We start from the raw sequence: 17,719 nt of genomic DNA on the forward strand, positions 1-17,719 counted from the left end.
GAACTGAAGGCAAATCAGAGGGTGTTTTGTTTAATTTTGTTGTGTTCTTGTGTTAGTTATTAAGACCTACCTCCCATCCCAAATAGCTCATGACAAGTGGAGCAGAAATTCAAATGAGATGTAAGAGTTATGGAAGACAGAGAAGACAGTACAGTTGTCCCTTAGTACCCACCCTCAGTATCCATGGAGAATACCAAAATCCAAGGATGCTCAAGTCCCTTGTGTAATGGTGTAGTATCTGCATATAATCTGCGTATATCCTCTCATATACTTTAAATTGTCTCTAGATTACTTATAATATCTAATACAATGTATATGCTGTGTAAGTCGTTGTTACACTGTGTTGAAAAAAAGAGAAAAGTCTGTATGTGTTCAGTTCTGATGTGATTTTTTTTTCATGCGGAATATTTTCAGTCTGTGGTTGATTGAATGCACAAATGCAGAACCCACAAATATGGAGGGCTGACCACATAAGTTGTCTTTTTGCAAAATAAATAAATCAAGATGACTCCTGACGAGGAACAGTGGCACATCTGTTCCAGCTACTCAGGAAGCTGAGACATGAAGATCACCTGAGCCCAATTCAAGGCCAACCTGGGCAACATAGCAAGACCCTGTCTAAAAAAAAGAAGACAAGGATGAAGAAGAAAAAGAAAGTAACTCCTGCCATAGGAAGAGGGGGCAATGACTAGCACTTAATTTGGATCTGTCCATCTAAGGGACCTCTCTCTATATGTCCAAGTAGCATTCAGCCTCTCTACCCTACATCTGCTCATCAGGGTTCTTTCTAGCTTCTCTGCACCATGGACTGGGTCTCTCTGTTATCACACAGCCAGACCAGGACATCCCTGATCTTATCTGGGATAATAGGGCACAGGAAAGACATGATGATCCATCTTCATAAGCACAAACACATGAGCAGAAGTTCTGCCTTGGGCTGCGGGTGTAGCTCAGTGGTACAGCACACATATAGCATGTACAGCACACATATAGCATGTATGAAGCCCTGGGTTCAATTTCTATGCACACACACGTACATAAAAAAAAAAGGAAAGAAAAAAGCAGCTTTAAATACATCCATATACTAATAATTCCCAAAAGTACAGTCATTCCTTGGTATCCCAAGGGTTTGGGTTCCAGGAACCCCAGGTTACCAAAATCCAAAGATGCTCAAGTCCTTTATTAAAAATGGCTTAATACTTACATATAACCTACACAATCCTCCCACACGCATTACATTATCTCTAGATTACTTATAATATCTAATACAATGTAAATGCTATTAAATCACTCTTAGGTTATATTGTTTAGGGAACAGGGGAAAATGACAAGGAAAAAAACATATATATATGTGTGTGTGTGTGTGTGTCTGTGTGTGTGTGTGTGTCTGTGTGTGTGTGTGTGTGTGTACACATATACAGTACAGATGCAATTTCTTTCTCCAAATAATGTATATATATGGAATTCAAGGATGAAGGGCTTACTGTATATCTACAACCCAGAACCTCCTCTGGGCTCAAAGCTTGTATTTCCAGCTGCCTATCTGACCACTCTAGTGAAATGTCTCAAAGGTATTTAGAGTTTTCCATGTTCAAAACTAAACTCTCACATCCTTCTCACATGCCTCCACAAAATAGTGACTCTATCCACACAATTAATTATTCAAGCGTAGGAGTTATCCTCAACATCTTCCTCTTTTCTCCCTCCCTTCCCTAAATCCCATCTAGCCTGAGACTCTGCCTCCCAAAATTGCTGCACATGTATCTGCTCCATCTCCACCACCATGGCCCAGGGGCCATCATCTCTAACTTGAACATAGCAATATCTTCCCAACCTCCCAACTATCTTTAGTCCATTCTCCAGAATGAATTCCATTAAAAGCCAGAGTAAGCTTTTTTTTAGAATATATTTTTTAATATTTATTTTTTAGTTGTAGTTGGACACAATTTATTTATTTATTTATTTATTTATTTATTTATTTATTTATTTATTTCTATGTGGTGATGAGGATCAACCCAGGGCCTCACACATGCTAGGCGAGCGCTCTACCGCTGAGCCACGATCCCAGCCCCACAGTAAGTTTTTAAAAATATAATTTGATATTAAATAAGAGTAAGCTTCAGCTAGGCACAGTGACGCACATCTATAATCCCAGCGGCTGGGGAGGCTGAAGCAGGAGGATTTTGAGTTCAAAGCCAGCCTCAGCAAAAGTGGCATTAAGCAACTCAGTGAGATCCTAAATAAAACACAAAATAGGGCTGGGGATGTGGCTCAGTGGTTGAGTGTTCCTGAGTTCAATCCCTAGTACCAAAAAAAAAAAAAAAAACTTCATTAGCTTTTCTTCCCATTCCCCTATGTTCATGTAATTAACTCCCTCTCATTCTTCCTGAGTCAAACACCACCTGAATGTTCCCTGATCCCCAAATTTGAACTAAGCTTCCCTGCTTTCCTCTCATAAAATTTTATACTTTTCTTCATAGTTTAATCACAATTAAACTCCAGAAAGGCAAAGTCAAGCTCAGTCCTGATGCTCAGTGAACATTCGTCGAATAAAATGAATGTACATCAGAGAACTCTACCCTGTTTAATAGGAGTGGTTTTCAATCTCCATTTAAATAAGGATTAGTGTTATTACATTTAGGAGTCCAAATAGGTGTTTAGGTATTGCAGCCCACTGAGCCTTCAGTTTTCATCCCAATAACCTATGCTCTTAGCAGTAACCTTAACGTCCACAGACCAAATAAACAGCTTTGTGACGTGGACATTAAACGTGGTCACGTTTTCGCCTCCTGCCCGGAATGACACCGTAGTTCATTAGCTCCATTCAGGCCTGCCAAGTGCGCCCCCTTCCCCTCCTAGATCCGGGGCTCCCACACCTGTGCTAGAACCTTCCGTACAGCATGGCGGCTCCCGAAGTCGCGGCGCGGGACAGACTCTTCCGCACATCAGGGCCGCCTACGGAAAGCGACTTGCAACCCCGCCCTCCCAGCTCCCGGAAGTTTCCATTTGAAACCGAGGCGGCAGACCCGACTGGCTGCTTGGCCGTTGCTGCTGAGCCTCTTCTGAACAACAGCGACAAGGACTGCGAGCGGGAGCCGCGAGCGTCTGAGTTCGTCTCTCCCCGGGCGAGGGACTGGGCTGGGTGTGGGGGCGGATGGGGTGGCGCCGGGTGGAGGCGCTTCTTCCCAGATCCCGAGCCTGGGCTGGCAGCGTCAAGCTTTCCCCCTGTCCTCCACCTGCTCGGGCTGGGGCGCGGCGCTGCAAAACATTCACCTTGCACCTTCCAGGGCCCAGCCGTGCCGCCTCCTTACTATGACCAGTGTGGTTAAGACAGTGTACAGCGTGCAGCCCCCCTCTGTGCTGAGCGGCGGCCTGTCGGCAGGTGGGTGTACACACCAGCCCCAACCCAGGTACTGTGGACCCGCCGTAGAAGTCAAGCCGGGAGTACAAGGATCTGATCGATGGTTGGGAATGTGGGGCGCGGAACCTGGAGGCCCTTCGGTGGGCTAGCCCCCTAGATCCCGGTTGTCTAGGTTTATGATGGGAGCTAGGGGAAGAACCACGTGGTAGGACCGGTAACACCCCATCCCCACCTTTGCCGCTTTCACCAATTAGATTGAAGTTGCTGGTTGTGGTACAACATTATTAAACTAGGATTTTTTTTTTTTTTTTTTAAGGAATATCCATTTTATTTCCAAACTTGGTATCTCTTGTCTGGGAGGAGACTCATTTGAGGAGTGGGACGTTTGTCTGGAGAGAGCTAGGGTACTTTATTTACATTAATATCTGCCCATTTTCTTTTTTTTTTTTTTTTTTAAGGAGAGAGAGAGGGAGAATTTTTAATATGTATTTTTCAGTTATCGGCGTACACAACATCTTTGTTGGTATGTGGTGCTGAGGATCGAACCCGGGCCGCAGGCATGCCAGGCGAGCGCGTTACCCCTTGAGCCACATCCCCAGCCCCCATTAGCCCATTTTCAATAAATGTTGAGTGAAATGAGAGGGGTCAGGCCTAGCCAAAGTATTTGAGAACTTTGGGAAAAGAGAAAGACATGACTGAAAACATAATCTTAATTGCTTTCCTGCCTTACTTTGTGTTGTTTTGCTTGTGGTTGAAAGTTATCTCATAGGGTCTTCAGTGGTTGAGCTGCCTAATCCAAAAATTATAGCATAGAATAAACTCCAGACACCTGAAAACTGTTGTGGGAGATTATGGAGTAGCTATTTATGATCCCTTCCCAGATGATTCCATGCAGCTGGTTGATAAGCAGTGGCAAGATTGATGTCTGAAGTAAACAGGCTTTTCTCCAAGCCTTAAAGGGTTGTTGTCTTTGTTTTGGCTGCTTCAACACCTGGATGGTAATCCTGGCATCATCAGGGGCTGCACTTAGCTGGAGAACTGGTCTCTCACCACAGTCCTGCTGTCTTTCTCATGGGGTGCTGCAGTCACTGGCCATCTCCCAGTCAAGATGCAAATAATTCATTGCTTTCTCTTCCTATTTAATGAGATAGGTTTGTTATTGTTTCTAACATTAAAAAAAAAAACGTTTATTTTTTAGAAGTAGTTGGACACAATACCTTTATTTTATTTATTTTTATGTGGTGCCGAGGATGGAACCCAGGGCCTCACACTTGCTAGATGAGTGCTCTACCGCTGAGCCACAATCCCAGCTCATGTTTCTAACTTTTTAAATACTTGAGATAGGATAAAATAAATGTTGCCTCAAGGTTACTTTTTACTTCAGATACCTCAAAAAAAGTATTTGTTTTGGGTTATGAGTATGAAAAATAGAGCTGGAAAAGTTTTTAAAAATATAAAAACAATAATATAGACCTGGGCATAGTGGCACATGTCTGTAATCCCAGCTAAAAGGATCATAAATTCAAGAGCAGCCTGGGCAATTTTGAGAGACCCTGTCTCAAAATAAAAAAAGGCTGTGTATGTAGTTCATCAGTAGGGCACCCTTGAATTCAAAAGTACCTTTGGGTTTCATCTTCAGTACCACAGGGAAAAAAGAAAACCGAAGTGAAGGTTAGGTGCCCATAAAAATATACCCTTAAATAAAATAATGTGTTAACCTGAGAGACAGGCAATAGTTTAGAGGTAAAAGGCTATGAAACAGCCCATGAAACTGAAGTATTTCACTTATTCCAACAGTATACTTGGATTTTTTTTTCATACGTGAGATGCTCTACTAGGCTCAGAGGAGACACAGATGACTTTTAGGGTGGTTAGGAAGACATTTTGACAAGTGAACTGTTAGGCAGCCAGAGTTATTCAGATAAAATCTTGTTGTATACAAATAAAAAACTTTCTAATCTCTGCAGTCTAGCACTTTGTACTTCATTTCTTCAACCTGATGTAATTGTTACGGCTCTTAACTTAGGTCAAGTTTAAAGGGGCCATTTTACAGTGAACAAAATGAAGTTAGTATAATTTAGAAAAGACAGGGCTGGGGGCTGAGATTGTGGCTCAGTGGTAGAGCTCTTGCCTAGCATGTATGAGGCACTGGGTTCAATCCTCAACACCACATATAAATAAACAAATAAAATAAAGGTATTGTGTCCATCTACGACTAAAAAAAAATTAAAAAAAAAAAAAGACAGGGCTGGGGTAGTGATAGAGTGCTTGCCCAGCATGTGCAAGGCTCTAAGTTCATTCCCCAACACTTAAAAGAAGGTGTGGGGGAGAAGAAGGAAAGCCTGTGTGTATATGTTGTGTGGGCAGGGGGGGGGGTCTTAATTCCTGAATAAGTTAGTTGAATTTGCTATGAAATATAAATTATAGAAAATGTGTGGTGAAGGGCTGGCTTAAGGCTGGGGGGGGGGATATGCTCCCCTTTAGGAACCAAGTATCTCATGGCAGGACCATATCATGGTTATCTGGCCATAACCCAGCAAGATCAAAAAGAATCCAAATAGGGAACCTCTAAACTTAACAAAGGATCAGTAAAGTAAAAGAGCTGGTGATAGAGGCCTCAGAAAAAAGAGGAAAGAAGACAGGCAATAGTTTAGAGGTGAAGGGCTATGAAACAGCCCATGAAACTGAAGTATTTCATTTATTTCAACAGTAGTACTTGGACTTTTTTTCATATGTGAGATGCTCTACTAGGCTCAGAGGACACACAGGTGACTTTTAGGGTGGTTAGGAAGAAATTTGACAAAAACAGACAAAAATTGAATGAAAAGCCACTGGAGTTTTGCCGTAGGATAATGTGCTGAGTGCTCTGGGAACTTAACAATATGGGATAACTGCATAGGTGTTTGATGATTTCCTGCTGGGGTTTTGCCCTGCTAACTCTGCCTTTCATTTAACCCATTACTTGTATCAGTCTCCACATTCATATTTATTTCCTCCAGCATTTCAGTTTGATGTGTTAAGTACACTAAATTATCACATTTAAAGAATTTTGGTTTCTATTGACAATTAGTCCAGAAGTCTTACTCTTTGAAATTAGTCTTCACAAACTGAGATTGGCCAGTATGAAAATAAAGGCTTATACACTTGGGATGGAATTGTATGTTATAGGGTTGCAGCTGATGGGTCATAAAGCTTTGGTTTCTCTCTCTCTCGTTTTTCCTTGCAGATACACAAACTCGAGCTACTACCAAGAGTCTGTTACCTATTAAGTCCAAAGAAGTCGATGTTTCCAGACATCTTTATTCAGGAGGTTCAGATAATGATATTACAAAAATCACCAAACCAAAGCGAGAGAATGGGTGAGAACAGATCATTGGTATCCAGGTAGAGCCCTTGCCTGGTATGCACAAGGCCCCAGTTCAATCCCCAGCACCACAAAAGACAAAACAAAAAACCATCTTGTTAGAAATTGCTCAGTACTAAGAATTAAAAACTAGGGGTTCAGGAGCACCAGGCTCCTGAATGATAGCCTGTGGCACCACTGAGCTGTTTGTCAGGGTTCTCTGTGTTAATCTGTTCTGAAGGGAGATAGCAAGGATTATGAAAAGATGTATTCTTTCCTCTCTCACACTTGCTTTGAGTATGTAAATGGTATTGCAAGGGCCTAGCTGTTAGCCTAGGTTGCTGATCTGAGCAAAGTCCAGCCCCAGTGTAGGATATATGCTTGTCCCCTAGCCAGTGTTCTTTTCCCAGGTGAGTTTAGTTACCATGGGATGGCCACACTATCTGGAGCATGAGCAGGTCTGTCAGGTTGTTGAGATAATCAGGAAGGCAACCCTTTCCCTAATGATAAAACTTTCTCAGTGTGAAACCAAAGAGCATAGGCATTTAGGCTCTTAAGCCTGTACTGTTTGCCGTGTACCTAATCTCTGATTCTTTCTTCAGAAGTTCAAGCTCTTAGTTCTGCCTTGTTTACAACACAGTGCAACATAGTATGATTCCCGGATTAATTTGTTTTTTGCTTCTCTAGGCAGATGAAGGCTGCAGATACTGCCATCAAGAGGAACACGAAGAAGAGGTGAGCTACAGGGTAAATAAACCTGGCCACCATTTTAGGGTAATTCATGTTCCCAGTTGTGTGTCACTCATGGGACTTGTTTAATATATTATGGTCTAGGTACCTGAGTGGAATTTTCAGGGATAAGGCAGAGCGTGCAGTGAGAACCATTGTCAGTACAAGAATCGGTGGTGCCACCATCTTGAGCCTCAGACAAGAGCTTTCTGTGCTCCATGCCAGGACCACTGCTGATGGCCCACCAACAGGAGTTTGGAATAGGAGTGGTTAGTGACAGTGAAATAAATGTTCCAGTGGTGGAGGTGGACATGGTAAACTCCTGGACCCATCTCTGTTTCAGGATAGTTTGAAAGTTTTACAGTCTTGAAACAGATAATGAGAAACTGAAAAGCCTATGCACCTAGGTTCTATTCCAAATCTATTAGGTGGGCATGTCTTAAAACTTTTGAAGACAAAATGCTAGTAAGAAAGAATTTCAAAATGAAGGATTAATATTGATGATGACTACAGTGGCTATTTATTAAATGTTTATCATGTGTTAGTATCTGGCCTAAACACTATATATGGGTTTTCTTTTATTCTTCACAATAATATTATGAAATGTGTGATCTTCACTCTAGAAATGAGTACCCGGAGCCTCAACGAGGTTATGCAACTCACTGAGTCGTATACTACTATATAATGAAAACAGGGTTCATACCTGTTTGAGTAACTCCTTAGCCCCCATATTCATCCCCTCTGCATCTTCATGTAAAGTACAACTTTTTTTGCAGCTACAAACCATTGAGTAAGCAAAAATCAGAGGAAGAGCTCAAGGATAAAAATCAGCTATTAGAGGCTGTCAACAAGCAGCTGCACCAGAAGTTGACTGAGACTCAGGTAAGAGACCCACCAGACCTGTGTCATCAGCTGTCATTGGGCTACGCATGATGGGTGGAGCAAGCTGTTGAAGGGCAGAAGGAGAAGAAGCCAGGCTCATGCTGTCTTGTCCACGAGCTCAGGCAAAGACCTACCAGAGGACAGCTCCTGATCTATGTGACACTCCAACAGGGAGAGCTGAAGGACCTGACTCAGAAGGTGGAGCTGCTGGAGAAGTTTCAGGACAATTGTTTAGCGATTTTAGAGAGCAAGGGCCTCAACCCAGGTAAGAGAATGGACTTTGGCAGCATAGCTTCAGGTGGCCCAGCTGGTCAGGAGTTGCTTAGCAAAGGCATAAAGATTCGTGAAAGCTTCTATTATTATCTGATGTTGATTTTTGCCTGACCAATAGAATTTCACAGGACTGTAGAGAGAAGTTTACTTCTACTATCTGAATATCCTCTGCTATTCATTTGGTGCCAACAGGTATGACCTCACAAATAGACTGAAAAATCGTGTTTCTTTGAAGAGAAGTAGAACTTAACTAATGCCTTTCTCAGGAGAGAATCAGGAAAGAGAAAGAGAGACTACTATTCTAGTGTTCCTAAATCTGGCTAATCAGCAATATCAAGGTGACTAATGTGATCATGGCTTGGAGATATAGCACAGTAATAGAGCACATGCTTAGGATGTAGGAAGCCTTGGGTTCAATCCTAGTACCCCCCAAAAAAGTGACTCCTATTCAGACCCTGTCCCTTGAGTAGCAAAGAAAAGACCAGACTCTGTAGCAAAGAAGAGAATGAAAGAAGGAATTGCCCAAAGACTATAAGATGACCAGCCACAATAATAGTACATGCCTGTAATCCCAGCTACTCAAGAAGCTATTTTAATAATAAAAAAATAAATAAAAATTTAAAAAGAAGACTAAAACAGCCTCAGGCTGAGTTGAGGAACCAGAGAATACCAGGGAAAGAGCCTTAGTCCTTGCACTAAGGAAGGCTAACTTTGAATGGGACTGGATAAGTTTAACCTGGGGGGGGGGGGGTAGCTGTTTTGTTTGGGTGCTGAGGATGGAACCAAGAGCCTAGGGATTGCCAAGCACATGCTCTACCACTGAGCTACACTCCCAGCTCCAGTTTAGATAATCTTTATCATTACCATAAACATTTTTGTATATTTCTAATATGTGAATGAACTATTACCAAAAATCATTATTTTTAAGACTTCAAAGACTTTTAAGAATAATTTTTGTGTTGTAAACAAAGCAGAAATCCAACCTATACATTCCTCCGAACAGATTTTTCCACTGAGCTAAGAAGAACAGAATGAATTTTTGGCTTTTTTCTTTATGCAGACCTAAAGAGAAAGGAGGTAAAATATAGCTCTGAGGAGCAGGCATGAGTGACTCTTTCCAGGTGAAAACTCAGAGCAGAAAGTATAGAAATAGACACTTGGAGAAAGTTCCCTTGGAAATACTCTGATTCTTGTCCATGGAGGGAGTTTTATTTTGTTCTGTGTAAGGCGCAGTTCCCAGAATGAGGCTGACTTTGTTGAATACATTTCTTTTAGGCAGTGAGACCCTGGCATCACAGCCGGAACCTACTGTGGATCACACAGACTCTATGGTGAGGGCGTGAGTGTGAATGGGCAGGGCCGTATGACTTTGGGGCCCTGTAGATCTCAGAGGGTCTCTGATATATGCCTAACAAACCCCAAAAAGCAGCCTTTGGTTATCCACAATAATAGAAGGGCAAATAGGATGTGTATTCAATTGCATATTTAACCTGAAAGGTAGCTTTGTGCTTACAAACATAAGAAAGTCTGAATTGAAAAGGTACCACTTTAAAACACATGATAGGTTGAACTCATATAGAGAGCTTTCTGATCTCTCCAATCTATACTTTACCAGATTTCACCCCATAGTCCTTTATTGAGAACTGTGTGATACAGAGTTTCAGCCTGTTAAATTTGAATTTGCAGGGTTTATTTGGTTCCTTCCTTGCAAAAGGAAGGTAATACATTTGGACTTCAAGCCTCTCATACATGCATGATCTTTCACTTGGAAGATTAGTTGTCATCTTAGTCGTCATCTTAGTCATAGAATATTAGCTGCAGAACCTTCCTTGGCTCCCTCAGGCTATTAGTCAGCCCTTCTGTGGCTGCCATATTTTGTTGCTAAGGCCTATGTAGCACAGAGCACATCCTTTTGGGGAAATCTGTATGGTGGACTGAGTTCATCGGAATGCCCATTAGAGAGCCAGGCCAAGTGCATTCAGTGCTTAGCAATTGACAAATGAATGGAACATTAACCACCATCTAATTCATATGAAGATTTGTTTATTACATTGTACTTTCCTCTTAGTTGCTGTTAGAAACTTTGCAAGATGAATTGAAACTTTTTAATGAAACTGCCAAGAAGCAGATGGAGGAGTTACAGGTGAGGGCAAACATCACCCTAAAGCAGGTGTAGATTGTGTTTTTGTGATATGGGAATTGAACCCAGGGGCACTCTATCACTGGGCTATATTCCCAGTCCCTTTTTAATTTCTTCTTGAGATAGGGTCTCACTGAGCTGCCCAGGCTAACTTCAAACTTGTGATCCTCCTGCCTCAGCCTCCCAAATCCCTGAGATTGCAGACATGCACCACTGCCTGTCTTTATTTTTGTTTTTTTTTTTCAATATTTATTTTTTAGTTGTAGTTGTCAATACCTTTTTTTTAACCTTCATTTTATTTGTTTTTATGTGATGCTGAGGATCAAACCCAGGGCCTCGCACATGCTAGGCAAGCACTTTACCGCTGAGTCACAACCCCAGCCCAATATCTTTATTTTTTAATTTATTTTTTTATGTGGTACTGAGGATTAAACCCAAGGCCTCGCATGTGCTAGGCGAGCACTCTACCATTGATCCACAACCCTAGCTCCTATCTTTATTTTAATAAACTATTTTGAAATATTTTAGATTTTCAGAAAAGATATTTTGGAAAACTCAATTTCCCTAATAATAATAGTAACAGCTTACATCATCATTGTACATTTGTCAAAACTAAAAAACCAGCATTGATAATTCCAGCTATTCAGGAAGCTAAGCCAGGAGGATCACAAATTCTAGTCCAGCCTCTGCAACATAGTACAAACCTATCTCAAAATGAAGGCAGGAAAAAAGGGCTAGAGTATAGCTCACAGGTAGAACACTACTGGGTTCAATGCCTGATATATGGGCGGTGGGGTGGAGGACAGAAAAAGAAACCAGCACTGGTGAATTATTGTTAACTACATTCCAAGACTTCATTTCGACTTCCCATTTTTTTCCCCACTAACTTTCTTTTTCTGTTCCTGTGGACACTTAGAAATATTCACATCTCCGGGCCATGAGGCAGTGGGTAGCACAGTAGGTTGTTCAAAATTGACAGTTGAGACCTATGTGAAATCCATGCTGTGAAAGTTTGATATCTCAAGAAAGAAACTGGTTGTAAGAAATCCAGATTCTTGGGCTGGGGTTGTGGCTCAGCGGTAGAGCACTCGCCTAGCACATGTGAGGCGCTGGGTTCGAGCCTCAGCACTACATTAAAAAATAAGTAAATAAATAAAATAAAGGTATTGTGTCCAACTTAAAAAAAATGTATAAAAAAGAAAATCTTGGGTCTGAACTGCTTCAGATTGCTTGAATGAATCATTGGTGATATTTCATGGAAAGTAGAGAATTTCATTGCTCTGTTTATATGCAGGAGTCTGCAATACAGAGAACAGTTGCTAAAACCAGCACAGATAAAGAAAATCTGAGATAGAAAATGCAATGTTTGTTGGTCTTCTTCAGTGGAATAGAAGTATAATGTTCTGGTGTGGGTATTGTGTTTCCTATGAGTCAAGAGTTTTAAGTATGTTTATTCTTTTGAAATGCCTTTCCTTGCAGGCCTTAAAGGTGAAGTTGAAGATGAAAGAAGAAGAAAGGGTTCGATTTCTAGAACAGCAAACCTTATGTAATGGTCAAGTCAATGATTTTAAAACAGCCCTGGAGGAAATGGAGCAGCTATTAGAAATGTAATAAAAGACAAGTGGCCAGATGGCTCCCTGTTGGGGATAAAATTCTCAGAGGAAGTCACTTAAGACATCTTCGTGGCCATGATCTTCTAAGACTTACAATCCCCAGAGTGAAAACAGTTTCTGCAGTAGGATTAAGGGCAGATTATGCTGGAATGGAGATTCTTCCTTTAAACAGCTTTCCCCACCTTCAGATTGGTCAACTCTCCTGAGCATCACATGTAGATAATGGAGGCCTATAAGAATGGACCTGGAAGCTTGACTCAACCTTGTAGGCAACAAAGCAGCACACCATTAGAATCAGGAGACTAAAGCAGCCACAGCCAGAGACTCTAGAAGGTCACATTCAGGTTTACAGGAAGAAATCCTTATTTTTACATTAGAGCACAGGAGCTCCCTGAGGCATCACTGATAAGCTGTGCTTGTTAGAACACACACTGTTCCATCCTGGTTGGGCTTTTATACATCATTGTAAATTTGTGAACTTGAAGTTCTTGGCTTAACAAATGGGGTGATGTATAGATAGGAATAACACCTACCTGAAACAATACATCTTGGAGCTTTTAATCTAAATCACATCTGTTTTTTTTTTTTTTAAGTACTACTTTGGAAATAAATATTCATATAAATATTCTGACTATATATTCTGAGGAATGAAAATAGCTTTAACCTAAACATGTCAACTGAACATTATTATAATAAGTTCAAGATTTTTTTTAAAATTTTTTCAGTTATAGATGAACAGAATGTCTTTATTTTATTTGTTTTTTATGTGGTGCTGAGGATTGAACCCAGTGCCTCACACGTGCTAGGCAAGTGCTCTACTGCTGAACTACAACCTCAGCCCAAGTTTGGGATATTTTGATTTACCCAATGCCGGATTTCTGTTCTCGCGACTAAAGGGCTCAGGGGTCACTCTAGTTTAACTGGGCTGCACGAAATAACCACACAAGAGACACAAATACCTTTTTCTTTGGGGTCGCTGTGACGGCTCCTCTGACCTTAAGGGTCTGCAGAAAGAGAGCGAGAGCACGCGCTGACCCCTTTTATTGAGGTGAAGCTATTCAAATGAGGCAAGGGGTCAGGTTTCAGGGGTCTGAGTCTATCTTCATGATGTCCACTGTCAGCAGGTTGACTGACACCTGGGTAGGCCACACCCAAGGGCACAGTAAGAGGAGGAGACACACACAAGGCACTTTCATGGAAGATTCTATCCTAAACAGGGCAAGGGGTTATATTACAAAGCAACAGGTGAGCATAGCTGCACCCATGGGGCTGTAGGAAGATATACCCATTTCTGTGACTGAGGGCCTCAGCACCCAGCTGGGGAGTGTAACTCAGTCACCCATAAGGTTGGCTTCCCACAACCCAAAATATTTTTTTTCCACTCACTGAGCACTCACTCTAGCCCTCTGCCTTCAGGACCAATGAGTGGTTCCCCCATTTGTACCAAGGGTGACAGGCTCCATTGACCTGGCTTGTGCCAGTGTTCTCCCTATACACCTGCTGCTTGCCTGGCACAGCTAACCCTGGGCCCAGTCCCTGTCCCACAGATCATGCAGTTTGTTGCCCAAAGTCCACAATAGACTGCCCTCAAGTTTACCAAAGGCACAGCCAAATTTCCTGCTTAGTCAAAGTAAACAGACTTTTTTCAGCCATCTCCCATTCTTTCTGCACCTCCTAATTTCATCCCCCAAATCCCCTACTCTTAAGCATCTTTAAGTCGTCCCAGAGCCCTCTAGTAAAGCCAAGTAACACGTTACCCTAGCTTAAAGGGCTACAATTATTTGCCCTTGCATAATTGTTTATGTTTCATTTTGAGGAGTGGACCTCATCAATGAGAAAGGCTAAAAATTTCCTTCTACCCACTTTCAGGATATTTATAATTTAAAAGATTATTTACCCAAATTTATAATTGGTATTTCTTTTTTTGCAAGGCAGGGGGGAGTTACCAGGGCTTGACCTCAGGGTCACTCAACCACTGAGCCACATCCCCAGCCCTGTTTTGTATTTTTTTATTTAGAGACAGGGTCTCACTCAGTTGCTTCGTGCCTTGCCATTGCTGAGGCTGGCTTTGAACTTGGGATCCTCCTGCCTCACCAACCCCATCCCCACCCACTTCACTGGGACTAAAGGCTTATACCACTGCACCAGGCTGTGATTGGTATTTCTGACAAAAGTAAAAGCATAGTTGGAAGGAGAGAGTGGGACACTTTCTTATGCTATCCTCACTTCTTGCTAGGCCTTACTAGTTCACTCCTAGGAATTTAATTATCTGTGTGCTTATCCTGACAAATACATCCTTTCCAACATAGAGACCCTGTCTCATGACCTGATCTCACAAGGGACCTTGATCCCAGGCTTTCACTTAGCATTGCTGGCCAGCATTTGTGCCCTTTTTTTTGGTATGTGTGGGGTGTGTGTGTGTGTGTGTGTGTTCCCTCTGGTCTCGACAAAAGAGTTGTTCTGAGTGCTTAATCTGCTCTGGAGCCCATAATTATACATTGTATAAATTTGGCATTTTATTTTGGTGGTACTGGGGATTGAAACCAGGGCCTTCTACATTCTAGACAAGTGCTCCACCACTGACTATATCCCCAGCCCCAAATTCAGCAAATATTGATCTGTACTTTTTACTGTGTTAGATGCGTTAGGAAACAAAGCATCACAGTCCTAACCTCAAGGATGCTTATATTTGTCTATTTGGGGAAACAAAATGTGCAGGTGATGCCAGCTACATTACAAAAGGCAATACTTAACTATGGACTTGTGGTGGTATGGAGTCTGATGGTAGTTAACTATGGGCTAGTTTGGGGAAGACTCAATGAAGGAGGTGGACTATGGCTCAACAGAGAATAAATAACATTTGTAGACCAGAAAATTGAGGGGATATTCAGGTTAGTCTTGGGAAACTGGGCAAGAATACAGGTTGGGCTTGTTTCAAATAAGAGGGAATTATGTCTACCACTTAATTGAGCACTTGCTACGTATGGTACTTGTGTTTGTTCTTTATGTAATAATACTCATTATGCCATATAAGCTAAGTGCTGTTAGTTGTTTTGTTTTTTCCCCTTCAGTTGACAAATAGGATAAGAATTGTCCGGGGTCAACCAACAAGTAGGAGAAATGGATTTGAGTACCAGCAGTAGCACACACCTGTAATCTCAGTGGTTCAAGTCTCTGAGGCAGGAGGATCCAAGTTCAAAGGTAGCCTCAGCAAGGTCCTGTCTCAAAAATAAGAAAGGGCTGGGAATGTGGCTCAGTGGTTAAACACCCCTGGGTTCATTTCCTGGTTTAAAAAAAAAAAAAAAAGCCAGGGAATATTGGGGATGGGAAGTATGTGTTTGTGCCAGCAGCTTTGAAGACCCTTGAATGCCAGGCTAAGAAGTGTGAATTTTTATCATCTAGGCCAGAGGTTTCCAAACTTTTTAAATCATGGTGCCTTCAGTATCTCCATGATTTTTTACTTTTATATTATTTCTTTTTTTGCAGTACTAGGGATTGAACTCAGCCTCACACATGCTAGGCACGTACTGAGCTACATCTTCATACCCAAATTTTGAGACAGGGTCTCGCTAAATTGCCCAGATTAGGCTCAAATTTGTGATTCTCCTGCCTCAGCCTTCTGAGTTCATTGGGATTGCACCACTCGTTGGGTATACACCAATCACTGTGCCTGGCTGAGTCTATTCTCTTATTCCTGCTATCCTCCACCTTTAACATCAAGGCCAGATTCATGTTTCTAAAATACTCATGGTATTTGCCTGGTTAAGACATGAGTAAAGGGGCTGGGGATGTGGCTCAAGCGGTAGCGCGCTTGCCTGGCATGCGTGTGGCCGGGGTTCGAACCTCAGCACCACATACAAAGATGTTGTGTCCGCCGAGAATTAAAAAATAAATGTTAATAAACTCTCTCTCTCTCTCTCTCTCTCTCTCTCTCTCTCTCTCTCTCTCTCTCTCTCTCTCTCTAAATAAAAGGAAAAATGCTGTAAGTTGTTCCTTAAAAAAAAAAAAAAAAAAGACCTGTGTAAAGCTTGTTGCTTATATCTGTGGTTCCCAGACCATGAGCCAAGGCACCCTTGGAACATGGCTGCATATTCACAGAATGCCACGGGATATTCTAATGTTAGGGTACACACAGGGATACTTGACATGTTAGGCCCCTGTGAACTATCAAAGTAGGTCAGTAACAACATAATAGACCAGGCTCAATTCCTTTGAACACCAGTTAGGAAAGGAAGGTGGCAGTGCCCATCCAGCTAGATTCCAAAGTTTGAGAAGTTGAGAGTGCCCAACGTCTGACTAGTAAATGATTATATAGTTGTTTTAAAATGGAAATATACATTTTCTTTAGATTTAGGTGTATTACATTTTCAAACTACTACTAAGTTGTTAGGACATAAATACTATTTGACCCAATCACTTAAACACAACTAGTCCAGGTCTAGTAAAAAAAAAAAAAAAATAGTAGAGATGTAGCTTGAGCGCCTCTGGAGTCAATCCCTAGTACAAAAAAAAAAAAAAAAAAAAAAAAAAAAAAAAAAAAAAACAGGAAATAAGTATGTAGGGCCATGACTACAAAGGTGTAAAGTAAGTTGAATCAAAAACTATAGGAATTAATTGGTGGCTTGAGAGGTTGAGGAAATTGAGTCATTATAGAATTGGTTTTTTTGGTGGTGATGGTGGCGGTGGTGGTGGTGGTTTTCCTGATACTTGAGGTTGAAACCAGGGACACTCAACTACTGAGCAACATCTCCAGTCTTTTTTAAAAAATTTGAGACAATCTTGCTAAGTTGCTTAGGACCTGGCTAAATTGCTGAGTCTGGCTTTGAACTTGCAATCGTCCTGCTTAGCTTCCCAAATCACCAGGATTACAGGCATGTGCCACTGTGTTCAGCTATATAGAAGTTTTTGAGTTAGGGTGATAGTAAGAATTGGTTATAAAAATTAGGATGTTTTTGCCAGACATGGTGATGCGAATCTGTAATCCCAGCTACTCAAGGGGATCACAAGTTTAAAGCTAACCTGGGTGACTGTGACTGTCTCAAAATTAAAAAGACTAGGGGATGTATTCATTAATAGGGTGCCATTGGGTTCAATATCCAATGCCCCCCCCAAAAAAATTTTTTTTTCAGCTTGCAGCCCATTCCCAACAATTGAAATCCCAGACTACCTTCTGAACTGGCCTTTGGCAAATCTTTTCTCTCAGTCTTTATCAGAAACTATAGTAAAACAGAGAATACCTGTCTTGCTGGTTTGTATGTATCCAAGGCCTGGCAAAGGTTCTGGTGGTGATAATATTCAAATTGAGAGCTTAATCTTGGCAAAAGATTTGTTCCTTTTGTAATCATGTTTTCAAATTTCCCAACAACCCTTCTCACCCC

At 41.5% G+C, this 17,719-nt stretch overlaps 1 protein-coding gene across 1 annotated transcript; it reads left to right on the forward strand.

Annotated features, from left to right (window-relative positions):
* Positions 1-2,900: 2,900 nt before the first annotated feature.
* Knstrn (kinetochore localized astrin (SPAG5) binding protein) lies at positions 2,901-12,392 on the forward strand. Its single transcript, XM_026392951.2, has 9 exons — positions 2,901-3,109; positions 3,288-3,382; positions 6,588-6,720; positions 7,392-7,439; positions 8,210-8,315; positions 8,487-8,580; positions 9,864-9,919; positions 10,657-10,731; positions 12,208-12,392. Exons 1-9 carry the CDS (start codon positions 2,901-2,903, stop codon positions 12,337-12,339), a joined length of 948 nt encoding a protein of 315 aa, XP_026248736.2. The 3' UTR covers positions 12,340-12,392.
* The last annotated feature ends 5,327 nt before the right edge of the window (positions 12,393-17,719 follow it).

Source organism: Urocitellus parryii, chromosome 6 (assembly GCF_045843805.1).
Source record: "Urocitellus parryii isolate mUroPar1 chromosome 6, mUroPar1.hap1, whole genome shotgun sequence".
In the NCBI taxonomy this organism is placed as follows: domain Eukaryota; kingdom Metazoa; phylum Chordata; class Mammalia; order Rodentia; family Sciuridae; genus Urocitellus; species Urocitellus parryii.

Coding starts and splice junctions, on each gene's coding strand:
- Knstrn (XM_026392951.2), top strand. CDS start 2,901: ATGGCGGCTCCCGAAGTCGCGGCGCGGGACAGACTCTTCCGCACATCA. Junction 8,316..8,486: donor AGAAGTTGACTGAGACTCAG/GTAAGAGACCCA, acceptor ACACTCCAACAG/GGAGAGCTGAAGGACCTGAC. Junction 10,732..12,207: donor AGCAGATGGAGGAGTTACAG/GTGAGGGCAAAC, acceptor CTTTCCTTGCAG/GCCTTAAAGGTGAAGTTGAA.